The sequence below is a fragment of the Ochotona princeps genome, chromosome 3 (assembly GCF_030435755.1).
Source record: "Ochotona princeps isolate mOchPri1 chromosome 3, mOchPri1.hap1, whole genome shotgun sequence".
In the NCBI taxonomy this organism is placed as follows: Eukaryota; Metazoa; Chordata; class Mammalia; order Lagomorpha; family Ochotonidae; genus Ochotona; species Ochotona princeps.
In genome coordinates this window covers 93,795,181-93,813,278 of record NC_080834.1, presented here as the reverse complement: position 1 = coordinate 93,813,278, position 18,098 = coordinate 93,795,181, and the positions used below count along the sequence as shown (strand labels likewise).

The window sequence follows — 18,098 nt, the reverse complement described above, 5'->3', positions numbered from 1 at the left end:
CAGAGTTCATGTAAAACGTAACTTCTTACAATGTTCCAGACACCCTAAATACATGTTTCTCCACATGCTGCTTTAATTCGTACAAGCAAGGTACTTATCAGCCACAGGTCAGAACAAGGCAGGTAAGCTTCCAGGAGGCTAAGGAATGTGCCCAGAGTCATCCAGCTGGTAGGTAACAGAGCCTGGTTCTTCTTCATTGAAACTTTTTCCTCCTGACAAGACTGCCTCTCACGAGGAACATCCCCCTTTTCCTCCCCCTCCTTAGTCTGATATTTCCATATGCAGGTGTCAGAGGGGACAGTGCTTGAACACTTGCTGATTGTTCACATTTTGAGCTAAAGGCTGTGATGCCCAGACAAGTTCCTAGATTCCCCTTAGACAGGTTTTCATAAGCTTCAAACTGCAGAGTGAGACAAAACAGGCAAGAAGAACTACACCCAAAGCCAGACAGCAGTTTCTGTAGGCGACATTCTAATCTCCTGACGGGGCAGTCTTGAGCAAGAGGCATATCTTAGACTTCCAGGTGATGCTGAACTTAAAATTTCTCTTCCATGTGACATATATAATTGCTTTTGTTCCTAGTGTGTGCTAATAGAATTTTGGAATTTCCTGAATGATTACTAGGGCCCTTGGAACCACACCTGGGTTTATGCTAATAAGGTAACTCTTAGTGGAATCCTAGAGAGCCTCTAGATGGGGAATGGGTGCCAGAGGAGTCACCCATGGGAACCCTGCCATCTTCAGCAAGTTCAAGATCAATCCTGCCTGTGTGGCGGAATCTTCACAGAATCCCCTAGGGAATAGATTCAGAGAACTTCAGAGCTGATGAACACATCCATGAGCTAGGAGGTATCCACACCCCCACTCCAGGGGACAGAATCCCTCCTGTGAGAGGAAATGGTGTTTTCCAGTTTTGTGAGTCATTCTAGCATATTATTGAACATGAAGTGGCATGGATTAAGAGAGCCTTGAAAGTACACTTGATTTAAACAGAAGTTTGGTTTGCCTGGAGACTCCATACTTGATCATCTCCATCCTTAGGACAGACTCACAGACTGCCTGTGATGCTGTGCAGTATGATCATGAATCTGGATGCTTACCATCAGAATTGGGCTTTGTGGTAAGACACCCATTGAGAGTCTAGAGATTTTGAGGATTGGTTGGTAGTGAAGGGAAAAACTCCACACATTTGGTGCCATAAGCACTGGCAGGTCCGTATCTGGGACTGCCTGCCCTCTGCAGACAGCCTGCCCACTTGAAATGCACAGGTCCATGTGGGAGAAAGGCAAAACATTCAAAGCAAAGCACCTGCTTCTGCCACTTCCTAAATTTATCATCTGGAAGCAATAGCCTCATATGAGAAAGTAAAAACACCAATGTCTTCCTCACAAAACCATTGTGAGAATGAAATGAGATGAAAGCTGTAATGTTACTCATGTATAAGTGGTTACTATTATGAAAAAATTGAAGTGTTGACTGTTTGGAATGCCCTCAGTGACATCCCAGTGTGTGTGACCCCTTGGCATTCTTCAGCTTCTCTCATAACACAGTCTAAATAGTTACTCAGCCACTTTCTAAAACATCATCCTATTTTGAATCCTTGGAAGCCCTTAACTCTGGTATTTTTCTTACTTGTCTTATGTAAATTTTGAAAACTCAGAGGCGTTTCTCTCTGACTTGTTGATTCCTGGATTCCTGGCATAGCAAAATTATTTCTGACAAACACTAGACCCACAAATATTTTTAAGTGAATAGTGGTACAGAATCCATTGTAGAGATCTAATCTAAAAAACTAGATTGGAATAGATGAGGGTAGTGGAACACAGGGGTTAACAATGACAATCATAAACAGTTAGCTTCTGCAGAACATTTAACAGACATTCAAGTCATCATTTTTCAGAGAAGAAAGCTGAGGCCTTAGGAAAATTCTCCAATGAGGAGCTAAAGGGAAAGCTTTGGAAAATAATACTCGCCTTCCACACTCGCCTCCATCCTGTAATAGGAGGATCTCAGGAATCACTCCTCATTTTCTATAGGAGTGGGCCAAACTGGAAACCATCATGCTAAGGGAAATGAGCCAATCCCAAAAGGTTAAATACCACATGTTTGCCTTAATTTAAGATGATATGATGTTATGTATAACATGTTATGTTATGAATGTTATATGTTGTGTATAAACTAAAATTGAAGTGTAGGTGAGGTGGTCACAGAAGGTGGCTGGGAACTCTCATTTTTACTTTTAACATATTGGTTACTCATTACTATGTCAATTAATTCCATAATGATGTAAATTTTTGCTGATGGTATGTTGGAGCTTTCAATTGACTGGGATGATACTCTGCTAGCTCTGTCTTCAGACCAGAGAGGGTATACCTAAGAAGCCGTTGAACTTGACTGGACAATAAGATGCTGGACTCTGTGTTTGGTATATGCTTGCAATGGGGAAATCTCAACTGAACTTGAGCTGTGTTTATGCAACAAGGTGGAGGAATCCACCATGGTGGGAGGGTTTGGGGAGGGGTGGGAGAACCCAAGTATCTATGTAACTGTGTCACATAATACAATGTAATTAATGAAGCTAAATAATAAATAATTTAAAAAAATAAAATAAAAAAATAAAAAATGAAAACCTACTAATGAATTCTTAGAGAGGGACAGATCAACTATGCTTTCCCTCAACAATATCTATAACAAATGCCACCCTGGCTCCCACACCTCCAATGAAGCAAACTGAACTTCCTGAAAAAGGTTGTTCCATTTCTGGACAACCCTGCTAATAGCTACACTGTGTGCCAGACACCAGGCTACAGCCCAGAGCGTGGGAAAGTGACCTCTCACCCCATCACCACACATGAACGCACACACATACACACTTTCCTTTCTGTCCGAACAGCTCTGTATCTTTAAAATAAATTATTTTATTTTTTGAAAAACAGGATTTCAGAAACAGAGGGAGAGACAGTTCCTCTATATATTAAGTACTATTTTTCCATTAAATGTTTGTACCTAAACAAACTTTGTATGAAAGAATTGTTTTGCAAATCACTACATTATCAAGCTCTCCTGTTGAGATGGCTTGGCATCTTTTACGTACAAAGAGTGTTAATAAAAAAGTAGAAGGAATGCTGAAGACCAATGAGTCCCACCGTATGTAGTGGGAGGAACATTCCCTTAATGTGTTGGTGGTGAGAGATAAAATTATTAACATCACTGCCATTATATGGTAATATTGGAGAGAGAGATTCATGTTTTATGACCCAAAAACTCCATTCACAGTATTTTCTCTACAGGAACATCTCCTTATATTACCTGAATATGCAAACCATTAAAAAACTCTGAAAGCTGAAAGTAATCTGAAAATCCATCCACAATTAAGCTGACTTTTCAAATGATAGTCTTACAGTAATATGCTCTGCCTCAATGAAAATGAGCATACTCAATGTAATGTAGCGAGCGGTATGGCTGTATCTCTAGAATGGAATGAACAGAAGAAAACACAAAAGAATATCGTGTGATTCAATTTCTAGAAGCTTCAAAATTATTGTTCAACAATGCATAAACAACTAGGAAACACATTTTAACAGAAAAGTAATATTTATAAAAGTCATGTGTGAAGTTACCTCTGGGGTGGGAATAAGCACCAGGGAGTGGAGATGGTTAGAATCGGCCCAAGGAAGGCCTCTGGAATACCAGCGGTGTTTTAGTGTCCAGACAAGCATGATGACCATCAGTTTCAATTCAATATTACATTGGCTATGCGTATTTTTAGGCAATATGTGAAATTTCAAAAAAAAAATACCTTATGTTTTCCAGTGTTTGCCATACATATGTGCCCTCAGAACCCATAGCAACGGCCCTAAGATTTACTTAGAGTCATGATCCACAGGTTTCCAATCTCTAGAATAGAAAAACAATTTAATGGCCTAATGGTATGATCTTCTCAAATGCCTGGGTTCCAGTTCTGGCTCCATTTTTTATTCCAGTTTCCTCCTCCTGTGCACTCTAAAAGGAAGCAGGTAATAGCGGCTCAGTTACCAGGGTCCCTTCATGCAGGTAGGAGACCTGCATTGAGTTCTCTCTGTCTTTATCTTTCCAATAAATAAGTAAAACAGGTAAGTTTTTCAAGATTTTTAAAAGAAGTTTCCAGTGTGCTACCTTTATTGTTTCCTCTCCCAGAGAAGAGAAAAATATTCTAAGAATCTTTAAAAGTACTATTCATGGGACAAGCATTTACTTGGTGGTTAAGTTGGTACTTGGGACACACACAACCCATACCAGAGTCCCTGGCTGCATGCCCTAGCTCTAGTTCTAATCCTGCTTCCTGCTAATTAGTTCCTAAAAGGCAGCAGGTGATGATTCAAGAGCCACACACATGGGAGATTTAAATGGAACCCTAGACTCCTGGCTTCAACCTGGCCCCATGCTAGCTGTTAGGGGAATTTAGGGAGTAGACCAGCAAATCAAAGATATGTCTGTTTCCCCCACGTGCATGTGTGTGTGCATGTCTGCGCTTCAAATAAAATTTTAAGAACAAGTAAATCAGTAAATAAATAAAGGTATTATTCAAATTAAACTTTTTTTCCATGAAATATCCTTAGTCACAATGAGTCACATATTTGAAACCAAACACACCACTTACAGCCTCCTCTCTATGAATCACCTCCACACCATCATGGACCTAGTTGTGTGACTCAGAGATCTAGGAATTCCCTTTAATATGCTCTTCCTTGCTCCTCAAACATCTGAGTAGCCCAAATCTTGTTGTTCGTCTTCTAGAAACTCTGAATCGGTTTATTCTGCACTATCCCTGACACTACTGCTCTGTTAATTCAGTCTGTGCTCTGACTGGATCAGTGCAAGAGCCATGTGGACAATTCCACCTCTGTCTGAGATTTCCTATCTATATAATGTTCTTCCTCAAACTGATTACTAAAATGAGGAACTGTTCTGGTTTGTTCAGGAAGTTGCTCAGGATATCGGCTTTTCAATGCTAATGCCCAGAAAATTCAACCAAAACAAGAAAGTTGGCCAAATACTCAAAGCTTTAAATCCCTTTAAAATGCATGTAAAGCCCTCCTGGAACTTCATCGCACTATCTTTCCAACCTCAACTTTGTTCTCCCTGTCTTACTTCACTACCCCACAAACCAGCTTAGCCAACACACTTAGTTCTCTGAAAACAATGCGCTTTGTTCCTTTACATCTCAGTACCTTTGTACATTGTGTTTCCTTGCTTGTAATGTGCTTTGCCTTAACCTGGGCTTGCAGGCCAAGTCCTATTCATCTACCAAGAACTTTCAACCATTTTGCAACGTCTCACTGAAGTCTTCCAGAAGTTGGCTATAGCTTTCTATTCTCACAGCACCTGTCATAGGACTAGCTCACTAATTATTTTTCCCCAAACATTGAGACAAAGAATTTTGCTTCATATAATATCTAGCATTGGAACTTGTACATAATAAATACTCAATAAATAACCAAACAAGAAAGTAAGGAAGGAAATGGGGAAAGGTAAAATTGTGTTGACAGTATTTACAGTATTTATCTAAAACATTTTGCCTTCTTGTTCAACCTAGTGTTTTTATTTGACATATTACTATACACATTCATGTGGTGCAGTGTGATATATCAACACATGTTTGTGACATGCAATGATCAAAGTAGGAGTGAATTATCATATATATCATCTTAGACATTTAGCATTACTTTGTGTTGGAAACTTTCAAAGTACTCTTTTCTAGCTGTTTTGAAGTATACAATCAATTATTATCTATAGTTAGCCTCCTGGGCTAAGGATTCCTAGAACCTATTCTTTGTATTTAACTGTATTTTGGTATCCATTAACCAATCTTCCTTTGTCTCACTTTCACCTGCACTTTCCAGTTTCTGGAAGCCACCATACTTCCAGGATTTTTAATCTGTCACATATGGATGAAAACACGTGGTAGTTGTCTTTCTGTCTTATTTCATGTAACATACTATCCTCCAGGCTCACCCATGCTATATAAAATGCCAGATTTTTATTCTTTTTTGACTGAACAATACTCCATGGATTATGCCAGCCAGATATCCTTAATCAATTCATCCATTGATGACTGACTCCATATCTTGATTCCATACCTTGACTATTGTAAAGAATTGCCATCAACAATGTGAACACCTATCCCTTCTTAGCAGAATAAGCAATCTCCCTAAGCCTTTGACTATCAATGGAAGTTGAGTAGGCAAGAAAAAAAAATGTACCGGGAAGGAAGAGAGAGAAATAAAGAGCTCCAGTCCACTGGCCAAGCCTCTAAATGCCTACAACAACCACGACCAGATCCATATGAATTCAGGAGCCAGGAACTCATTCCAGATCTCCCAAGTGGGTGAGAGGAATTTGGTTCTTCACCTGCTATTTCTCAGGACACACACCAGCAGAAAGCAGGAATTGGAAAATTTAAGGCCTGGCACTCTTGTATGTGATGTTGGAATTCCAAGTGGCATCTTGACTGTTGCACCTAAACACAGGCATACACGGAGCCTTTGGGAAGCTCATTAAAATAATGCATTATGAAAAAAAAAGCTCCGTGTCCCATAATAAACTGATCTTTTAACTACATTTCCCCACAAAATTTTTCAAGTACACATAGAGATGACAGCACCAAGATGACAGTTATGCTGAAATTATCTGAAAAGAATTTTCAAGTCACTATCACCAAAATGGCATAATATTTACATGTACACTTAAAAAGAACAAAAATTCAAATGTTTCAAAGAAGAAATTTAAAAAATAAGGAGTAGAACCAAGTGGTAATTCTTGGAACTGAGTAGTATAATACCTGAAATAAAAACACAGTGAATGGATTCAATAGCAGAAATGAAGGAAGATAAAAGCATTAATGAAATGAAAGAAAGGACAATTAAAAAATTGTCCTTTCAAAACTACACAGAGAAGCCGCAGCAGCAGCCAGAGTAATAGCACTTAACTATGAAAGGAAAAGTTTCAATCTCCACAGATTTCTCATCAGAAAGCATAGATCTAGGAGTAACACAGAACATTTCAAGTGAGGAAACAAAACATCTGTCAATGGAAATGTTTTCCATGAAAACATGCCTCAGAAATGAAAAAGAAATAAAGGCATTCTTAGATGAGGAAGAAGTAAGAGTAGTAGTTACTAACACACTAAACCATAAAGAATGGCTAAATGAGAGAAAAGAAGAGGAAGAAGAAGGAGGAGGAGGAGGAAGAGGAGGAGGAAGAGAGGTGGTTGTGGTGGTGGAACAGGAAGAAGAAGGAGCAAAACTACAGACCATTATCCAATATCCTTTGGAAACTTGGGACTATAGAAACAAATGTACATGTTAAAATATCAAATTAAACTAAGTCAAATCAAACAACATGCTTAAAGAGTGGTACACCATGATTAAATGAGGTACATTCCAGGATTTAAGCTTCTTCAGCACTAAAACCTAAATCAAGCAATGTCAGTTTAGCAGACTACAGTATTAACAGACTAATTAAGAAAATCACCTGAATATATCAATAATGCAAAAATATAGTTGAGTAAAATGCATCTCCATTTGTGATAAGAAAATCTTATAAAAACAGGGATAAAAGAAAACTTTCTCAGACAATAGGGAGTATCATTAAGAATCTACAGCTAATATAAGTAAGGGTGATAGATTGCATGTTTTCACAAGCAGAACATGAACAATACAATTGTTCACTGCCCCTACACAACCTTGTACTAGAATTTGTGGTTAGACCAGAAAAAAATAGGAATTGGCTTTGTGACATAGCTGTAGAGCTGCTGCCTGTAATGCTGGCATCCCACTTGGGCAACAATTTGTGTCCCAGCTGCACCTTTTCCAATTCAACTCCCTAATTGGAAGATGACTGAAATGCTTGGACCCCTGCATCCCATATTGGTACCAAATCACACCCCGGCTGCTCCACTTCCCATCCAGCTCTTTGCTTATGACCTGGAAAAGCCATGGAAGATGGCTCAAATCCTTAGGCCCCTGCACCCACGTGAGAGACCTGGAAGAAGCTCTTGGCTTCAGATTAACTCAGCTGCAGTCATTGTGACCATGTGTGGAGTGAACCAGCAAATAGAAGACCTCTCTCTATGTCTCCTTCTCTCTGTAACTCTGACTTTCAAATAAAAACAAAGTAAATCCTTTTAAAAAAAGAAAACAAAAGAAAAATCTAAGAGGAGAATAAGATAACCACGTGCAAATTACACCACTTTTATGACCAGATATAGTGGCATGTAGGGATTGAATTTATAAGCAGAATCAAAAGCATCACCTGTGATTTAATCTGTTTAGCAGTTAAAATATCCCCAGCTTAGGCAACAAATAAAATGGTACAGTGGACCTGGCTTGGTAACCTAGCAGATAAAGTCCTCGCCTTGCACGAACTTGTCTTCCCAAACTCAATTCTTGGGTACTTTTGTTTTGAAACTGGCTTTGAAATGCCAATCATTCCTCACAAAATTGTCTTCTATGTACTGATTTTGAGATTGGATTTCAGACTTTCAAACTTTGCCAAGAGTAATAGATTCTTGATACACTAAAGTGATCACAGTCTCAACTAGAACCTGATGTGGGCACTCATAGAAATCAGAGGGTGTCCTTGCCTGGGGTACATAACATTTCTCTGGAAAGCTTGCCAGAGTTGGCCTTCTTCCTTGTCCTTTTCAGAAGTACATCCAAGGCATAGGCATATTCCTTGTCCAGAGTAGCCTCTAGCTGTGGGTGGATTTGAGTTGACCATGTTCCAAGATGGCCTTCCTACGGGGCTATGGCTTCCAGAACTAATCAAGAGTTTTATGCTGGGCGTTTGGAAATAGTTGTGGGTCATTTGGTGGAGGGATGGAGGGGTGATAGTGCTCTGGCTGGGATCCACAGAGTCTTGAAAGTGGCTCCTGGGGATGAAACTGCATTGAAGAGGTCACTCTGAAGGACAATTTTTTACAAATACTATCTTCCGTGAGTCTGAAAACCCTATGAGATCCAGCAGTGCTGAATCAGTTATGTTTATTCCTTCTTTCACAAGTAAGTCACACAACAACTGCCGTAAATTCCTAGTTTCCACTGCATACGAGGTCTCCAGATATGACTTCCTTTCCTTGACCAAATATAACCTCACAATGCTTCGAAAGAAAATCAAGTACCATTTAAATTTCTGAAGATGATACACATGGATTTTTTTGTACCTGTTTTAAATTTTTGAGTGTGTGTGAGTGTGTGTGTGTGTGTGTTGGAAAGGGTCTTAAAAAATTAAGAATTATCTCAAGGAGTGAGAACAGATCTCAAGAAATCATCTGTATTGAGACCTGGCTCAAACTGGTAGCACCGTATTATTAGCTCCATCTAGAAACAGTGCAAAGTCCAAGACTAATCTGATCACCTTGAATTGAGATGAGATGAAATGCTGACAGAGCCAACACACAATACTTGTCATCAGACTCCTGATATTGTGCTTGTGTCAAAGATGCCCTACTACTTTCTCCACCATTAACAAGTTCAGCAGAACATTTGGCACTCAGCAAAATCAAGAAGCAGTGGTCACAGTTTGCCATTTACTTAGCCAAGTGAACTTTAGTGTGTCACCGAAACATCCCATGCCTCTGTTGCCTTACATATAAAGGTGAGATGGTAAAGACTTGTAGGAATTCCAAGAGGACTGAATAAACTGGTGTGTGTAAAAGTGCTTAGTCCAGAAACTGACCCACATAATCAATCACCACATAAGTATTTTCTGTTTCTCTTCCTAATCCTACTCCTAACTTGATCCTATCTTCCCTTGAGGGATTAAAGAACAATGTTATCTTCTGACACTGGACAAGCCAGTAACCTCTGGGACATTCTTGACAACTATTCACCCTGTTCAGTCCTTCCCTCTTATCCCACAGTCTGTAGTTTATAAAGGTATTTAAATTTCAGTTTCTAAAGATCTCTCAGATCCAACCATGTAGCCTGCACAGTCAGACCAAGCCCTATACTCAGAAAAAAGCCTGACACTTGGATTTAAATGCTCTGTTGATGCTATACTAAAAATATTGATGGTTGTTGGACCAGGGACATCTCATTTTCATGTTGCACTATGCATGTACTTTGCCTTGCCCACTCAATTGTGAGCTTCTTGAAAACAGAAGTTGTTTATGTTTCACTCAAATTTCTCCTTGATTTGCACGGAGGACGCCTGGCACAGAGCAGAGGTTTCTTAAACAATGGTAGAGTTTTTATGTGAATGGATGAAAGGATAGAATGCAGTACTTCATAGAAATATAGTATAGTCTGGCTAATTAACTCTAAAGAATAAGCTTTGTGGGTCTGAGTGATGGCTCAAGCAGCCAAAACCTCACCTTGCATGAGCGGGAATCCCATGTAGGCATCGGTTCATGTCCCAGCTGCTCCATTTCCCATCCAGCTCCCTGCTTGTGGTCTGGAAAAGTAGTAGGGAATGGCCCAAAGTCTTGGGATGTGGCATCCATGTGGGAGACCTGGAAGGAGCTCCTGACTCCTGGCTTCACATAAGCTCAGCTTCAGACATGCAACCACTTGGGGAGGGAACCAGCAGATAGGGCATCTTTCTCTCTGTTTCTCCTTCTCTCTGTAAATCTGCCTTTCCAATAAAAATAATTTTTAAAAACAATCATAAGCTTTGTTTATGCTTGGTGGAGACAGAAGCCAATGGACAGATTAATGGGATTATTGACCGCTCCAAATAAACAATACAAAATTTTCTAGTTTTTTCTTTAAATTAGTCAAATGGTTTCTTCCTTCTAACCCTGTTGTCCTCTTTTTCTTGTCAGAAAGTAAAATTGCAGGTTAATGGCACTTACAATTGCACCATCAAGCATGGCTTATTTGTGCCAAGTACCATGCCAAACAATAGGGGTAGGGGTAGAACAGGAGGAGGCCTTGGAAAGAATGATTGAATAAGATCCCTGTCTTATGGATTCCAACTCACTCCTCAAGAGTTTATATCAAAGATGAGTTGACTTCATAAGAGTTCTGTAGTAATGAATCAAGAACAAAGACATTCAATTTGGCCGATGTCCCAGCTTCCTGAATACTCCACTGACAAAAAGTCTCAGCCTGAACACAATCCATCCACTATGAGCGCTGTGGGCTCACTAGTTAACATTGGCAACCAACTCAGAAGTACTCATGGAGCATAACAAGTAAGGGGGTATTGAGATGGTGGAGTGCTTCTGCTCAGGGTATGAGAAAAGACTGACATCAGCTATCAAAACGGGCCTAAGCATTGGTGAGGACAAATGTTCCTCTTGCATGCTGAATGCACAGCGGGGTTTCCAGCGTGACGGAAACCACCACGCACCACGATGCTGCCACCTTAAATAGTGTTAGCATGGCAGGATTAACTTCTTGCTAGGTTCTCAGAAAAGACACAGAAGTTCAAACTGAGTTTCTCTTGCTTTGTAACATTCATTAGTTTTTAGTAACCTAGTATTAGCATAACTCAATATTCTAAATATTTGCCAACACTCAAATAAAACAGTCATTATTTTTTTATGGTTCACCACCACCACCCTGTGAATACATGCCCACGTACAACAAGAATACTCTACTTGGATGTCATTGGTTCATTTGTACCACACATTATACCAAACCAGTATAAAAAAATAAGTCACAATCTATTCTTTAAAATGTAAATATTTTAATTAAATATTTAGCATAATATTAATTAGAATAGCATCAGGGATAAAGCAGATTCTAAGCAGAGAAAAGTCAATGCCAAAAAACACATATTAAATTTTGTTCAGCTTCAAATCAAGGAAATGCAAAAACACTACAGCCATAAAATATCATTTACCATAACAGATGAGTCAAACCTAAAAGATTGATAATGTTCACTATTGGCAAGTCTGAAGGAGAAAAGAAGCCTTCTCATAAAGGATTTCTGCTGTGTATAAATTGTTAAAATCACAACATTTTAAAAGGCATTTGAGAAGTATATATCCATCAAAATATAAGATGCACATCTCCTTTGATGGAGAACAATTTCGCTGGGCCTTTATCCATAAGTAAATAATGATAAATATGGAAAAATGCATATAGAAAGTTGTTCCACACAAAATAATTAGAAATAATAGAAATGTGCAATTTGGGAGAATTACTTAAATTAGAAGCAACATGAATATGCAACCTGGGAGATTTGTTTAACACACACAATCCAGCTACAACTGAGACAGTGAAATGTTTATGTAGCACTATAATTATGAAAAGGAAAATATATCCATTGTACATTTTCAGGTGTGATAAAAGGGTAACTTCAAGAAAAGAGTAGTGGAGAAAGATGGAGAAGGTAGCTTCAAGAAAAGAGATGTATAGTTACACATTATTATGCAATATTTGTGCAATTTAGAAAAACCACATATCAGTAATTTCACATAGCAAATAACTAGAATGTTGTAAATTTTATGCAGGTGTATTTTATAAGTCTGGAAGAAAAATCATCAATGTGATACTTATCATATTCAATTGTAAACTCATCAATCATATTTACTTCATTCTTTAGTTCCTTTTGGTTATTTCAATATTTTGACAATAAATTTTACTTTTATACTTGAGGGTTTTTCTTCTCCTCTTTGCTAAAATCTAATAATAAAGATCAAAAAAGAAATCTGGGAACTGTATTTTGAAGTCTCCAAGGCCTGGTGTCATGGTATAGCAGTTTATGGACATTGTTTCAAGTTCTGGCTCCACCACTTCCAAACTACCTCCTTGCTAATTCTCAAGGAAAAGCAGTAGAATCCCTGTTCCAAGCGCTTGGGCCCTGCCACCCACAGAGCAGACCGAGAAGAAGCTCCTGACTCTTATCAGCTTGGCCTCTTCTTGATCGCTACAGCTATTTAGGGAAAGAACCAATGGATAGGAAATTTCTCTGTCTCTTCCTCTCTATCTGTAACTCTGCCATTCCAAATATTTTTTTTAATCGTTGAAAAAAAATCTCACTTGAAACAAAACACCTCTCCAGAAAGATGATGGTTTCAGTTACTAAGCCATGCTTAGTTCAGTATTGGTATAAGCAAATGAATACTTAATGTTCCTAAGATATTTCAAAGCAGATATAGATTATATTGGAAGTCAAAGGGATGTGAGCTCTTAGAGTGAGATTGTCCTTTAAGAAATAAAGAAACCCAAGTCTCCAAGCAGGTGTTTTCCCAAAGTAAGCACTGCAAAACCAGCACAGGGCAACTCAGCGCCTTTCCATGTCTAAATGGTTTCCTCTTCCCATTATTGGATGAAAACAGATGACCTCATTTCGGTGGAGTAATATTCATTCAGTTGGTTAACTACAAAGGCAGTTAACCAACTCAACTTCTACTTTTGTTTATATAACAACTAGGACACCTCCAGCATTTTGTGTTTCTCAAAATGCTTCCACATAGATAGTCTCAGTTGATCCTCATAAACACCCCATGAGACACTAAGGGGACGCAGACCCCCTGGTGTACTTTTACAGATTAGAAAACTGAGGCTCCATTCAGTAAGCAGCGGGCCCAGATAGGAGGAACTAGACCTCTGCTCCAGCCTGGCACCATCCTCTTTAAGGTCTTTCCCATCGTTTGCAAGACCATCTCTGGAGGTCATTTTCAACACATTCCTCCCTCCTTTGGCTCTTGTCTCATTGTGCACTTCTAAGGTTATGGCTTTGAGGTCACCCAAAATCACTACTTAATTATTGTTTCTTTTATTTTAGAATGAAAGGTAATCCCAGGCATCTTTAGGCTTGATTCTTATTCCTGTTCTTTTTATTAACATGGGAGATAACCCTAGAGTGTTGTTTCATCTTAAAATGTGGAGACATTCTGGAATCAAAGAAATTAATTTTTCAAGGACACAAACTCAAGCAATGGTATAAAGTAAGAATCTGTGAATGCTGGTATGACCCATTTCTAGACAATCTTGACTTTCTAAAGGGGATTAACATGGAAGCCAAAGAGTGATGTATTCGGGAAATATAAATCATATATAACAATACTGGCGCTAAGGAATGCAAGATCAGATGTTCTAATTGTTCTATGAAAGGAGGAGCTATGTTCTGTTACAGTATGCACTTTGGAAGAACTGAAAAGGTATCAATGGACTATATTCAAATCCAGAGGCCAAAGAGCTGCCAGCTTAGGTGAATCTATATGAAGTTTAGCTCCTAGATCTGATAATAACCATAAATTCTCTAATCATCGGTTTACACATCTTTAAAATGTGACTCATACCATCTTTCTTATAGGGTTATGGTGAAGACTAAGGTTACTAGTGGCTTAAAAAAAGATAGTTGGCAAACTAAAAATCAATATAAAAATGTGTGGGGTACATTTAAGGTATTCCAAAAGTATCTGAAGGCTAGTGCTGCAGACGAGGGGTGAAGGAGTGAGTGAAAGAGAGACCTAGCATCAGACACCGCACCAGGCAGGTGGCCAGGCTTCTCCAAGCAGAACAGGACAAGGAGCTCCAGAGTGCATACTAATGCCGCGTGTCTGCTGTGAACCCTAGCCAAATGACTCCTCACCAGAAAACACAGTGTCCCTGGCCAGAGCAAAGGCCCTGTCTTGGCGGGCCTTTGACTGCATACAAACCAGGCTGACCACCCTCATGCCTTTGGTGACGCTGCGACAAAGCTGTGCTAGAACAAAATGGCCTTGTTGGAATGTGGAGGTTAGGAAGATGTAGTAGCTTCTCTAGAGGTTCAAATGGGTTTTAGAAAAATAGGTGATGCTTAATACGGCTTGAAAGATCAATCGTTGAAGAGTGGAAAGAATGTCTAGCAGGAGAGGAGACGTGTTTCTAAATGAAAGAGGAAAAACAAACACATTACAGGAGGAGGGAGCCACTGCCTTCTGTGAGATGTATTTAAGAAGAGGATAAAATGTTCAGCATAATACCAAGAGTAAGGAAACATATTTCTCTCAAGATGATTTCTAACATGAAACCAGACAGTAATTTCTGCAGGATAGAACTTAACGGCCATTGTTGGCAGTCAAAGCAGAAAGAAGTAAGGATATGGTTAGGAAAGTCACCTGAATTAAGGTGCCTTTCATTTCTTTCTAATGTTTTCATCTTTGATAGAGGAATGAATCTACTCCTGACAGTCCAAACAACGTTGTTACTATAGGAACAGGTAAGCAGATTAGACTTGAGAGTTTTAGAGCAAAGAATGTAATAGGGCTAAAGCAATTAACAACACACAAACAAAAACATTTTAAATAAATATCTTTCAGGTTTGCTATTTATACATTAATTCCAGGAAGATAAAATGTGATTATAGATAAAATGCTATTATAGTAGGAGAGCATCCCATTCTAACATTTTAATTACATCATTACTGACATAAAAGGCTATGCTTACACAATTAGCAGAAAGACCTTATTAAACACAAGTGCACACTTTAAGCTCTCTCTTGATTACATTGTAATTGAGAAATACAGCTGAAAATTCAGCAAGAGCATAAAAGTCATCTTTGACCGTCCTACAGTTCCCAAGCTGGGAACACATCAAAAATAAGGGAGCCTGTCAACAATTCAGTTTTCTGTGTGACACAACTTGAAAGCCATGAGTCAAACTCCAGAAGCAAACAGACATATGTGTGTAGATAGTTGCTAGTATTTTCTATGATTTCCTTGGCTGACAAACTCCGTGAGCGAGACATGTCAGAAGAGAAAAAGGTCAAAGAGCCCGTGTGCTGAGGCTTCCCTGCTGATGTTCTGTTCCTTGCTATCTGACAACACCCTACTCCTCACACCACAGATGGCTGACAGGACTCAGAGTTTGGAGCAACTCTCTCTGTCTCGAGGTTCTAAAGGCAAACAGTGCATTGTGCCTCTCTCCCTCTCTGCTTTATTTCCAAAGAAAACATACTTGATAAAAATAAACACAATGCTTCCATTCTAGCAACCATCTGTCAGAGGAGGTAACATTTCTGGGTCAGACAGATTTCTTGGACATCACTTTTTCACACGTAATAACAGAGTCAAATCACACCGGCGTGTGTGATCGTGTGTCCGAGGGAGAGCATGTAGGTTGTGAGTGTGTGTGTGTTATGAAAGTTGGAGAGTGGGGAGAGGGGAGTGTGCTAGAATCTTACCATCTCATTCTCTTCTCCTTCATTGAGCAAAGCATGCTGGCCCTTCTCAAAGTGGTCCCCCATGAAAGAGTTCCTGCACTCCTGCTCCCTGACACACGTCCTGAGCACACACTTCCAGGATGAGCTCGCTGCCCGCAGAGCCCCAAGCGCCGCTCCCCAGCTCACTGAAAGAGTTAAGGATCCTTCAGGTTAACACTCCTGGAGCACACACCTCCTCTCAACAAACTGGACTCCTCCCACCAGTCATCCTCTCCTCACAGGAATTTCTGGTTGCTTCTAGCCAAATGCATTCTCTCTCTCTCTCTCTCTCTCTCTCTCTCTCTCTCTTTTCCCTTTTCTCTCTCTTTCTTCTCTTTCTCTCACTCGGAGAGCAGCTGTCTCAAAGGAGCCTGCTCCCATGCCGATCCCTTTGTGCCCAGCTTGCAGGCAAAGAATTCATTGCCTGCCCAGTGCCTGCCAACATCGGGCATCTGACTGCAAAGCCAGCAGGACTATACCAAGTTGGCAAGACTGTTCCAGGGAGGAGCCGGGACAGGAACTCCCAGGTCTGCCTTCTCCACAGGAGCTGAGGAACTGGAGTGGGGGAGGGTTTCTGAGCCGCAGATTATATTTGATTAATGAAAGCCCCGATCCTCAGGTTTTTAATAGTATCTCCATTCATTTTGCTTCCAAAAGCTATAAACGATCGCTAATCCCTCTCAAAGGCTTTTTGTAATCACATTCTCCTGTGCATGCCAACACAGTCCACTTGATAGCTATGTGCAATTAAGTCTACATTATGGGAAAATATATAGAAAACAGACTATATTCAATTACTTTATGTAGTTGCTTTTTCCTCAAATACGAGTGGCTAAATGCTAAAGGATATCAAGAAATAAAACAGTCAAGGGCCTGTACAGCAAGATTCCTTTTTTGTTTACTCATACATTTATTCAGTGAACATTATTTGAGCACTGGGACTACATACATAAATCAAATCATGTTTGCTACCCTCAGGCTTGTAGGGATTCAAGCAGGTCTGAAGGAAGGTGGGGGATTGTTAGGCAAGCTGGAACCAAGTGTCAGAAAGCGGCCAGAAGTCACAGTACAGTGTGGAGCAGCATGCACACTCAGACTTGGAAGCACATCTGGATTCCAGCCACTGGTCTGCACTGGCTCTGCAGGATGATCATCAACCTTGGAGGAACCGGCTCTTCTCATCTGGTAAGATCTGGCAGGACTGTGGAAAGAATAGAAGAGATTTGTACAAGCACATGGCACGTTGGCACCATTGGAGGCAATATCAAACTCCATTTCCAACTTGATAGCCGGTGACAGAACCCTATGATGGAAGACATGTGTTCTGAGTCCCTGGGGACTTGGTTCCAATGTGGGCTTTCTTAGGCAGTACTTAAGCTACCTTTGGACATAGTAAGTTACATAAATTCTCTAAGCCTCTATTTACTCACATGTGAAAGAAGGATGATGATAGTATGATCTACCTCTCCAGTTTTTTGAGGAACACTGGCCAATAGGAGGCATTCAGGTAACAATGGCTGTTTCCCCCCTCACAGTGTCGACTATTCCTTGACTCTTCCTTCACACTAAGTAACAACACTGTCTTTAATTTCCCCAACTTGACATGACTTACCTAATCAGAATAAGACCAAGGAAGGAGTATGGAAAGTACATATAAAACTTTAAGCAGGGGGTAGCATTGTGGTGCAAGGTGTTAAGCCACAAATTGTGCTATCTGCATCCTATATACAAAACCTGGTCTGGTCTGGACCAATGTCACTCTGCTTCCAGTCCAATGTCCTGCGAATGCGCCTGAGGAGCCAATCAATGGCCCTGCCCCAGTGGGAGAACAGGATGGAGTTTCGGACTTCTGGCTCTGGCAAGAACCAAGACCAGGCAATTGCAGTCATTTGAGAAAGTGAATCAACAGATGGAAAATATTTCTGTCTCTCTTCTTTCTCTCTTCCTCTTTTTGCTCTCTCTTTTTTCTTCTTCCTCTG

General features: G+C 39.9%; 1 protein-coding gene across 4 annotated transcripts in view; it reads right to left on the bottom strand.

Annotated features, from left to right (window-relative positions):
- The window catches only part of ATP13A4 (ATPase 13A4), a 119,120-nt gene extending 102,782 nt beyond the window's left edge, over positions 1-16,338 (bottom strand). For 2 of the 4 annotated variants that reach the window (XM_058662109.1, XM_058662110.1), the window contains exon 1: positions 16,102-16,338. In XM_058662109.1, coding sequence (XP_058518092.1) covers positions 16,102-16,164 — 63 coding nt within the window. In that variant the 5' untranslated portion in view covers positions 16,165-16,338. The remainder of the gene's footprint in view (positions 1-16,101) is intronic. The other 2 variants (XM_058662107.1, XM_058662108.1) reach the window with 1 other exon arrangement.
- Positions 16,339-18,098: the final 1,760 nt, after the last annotated feature.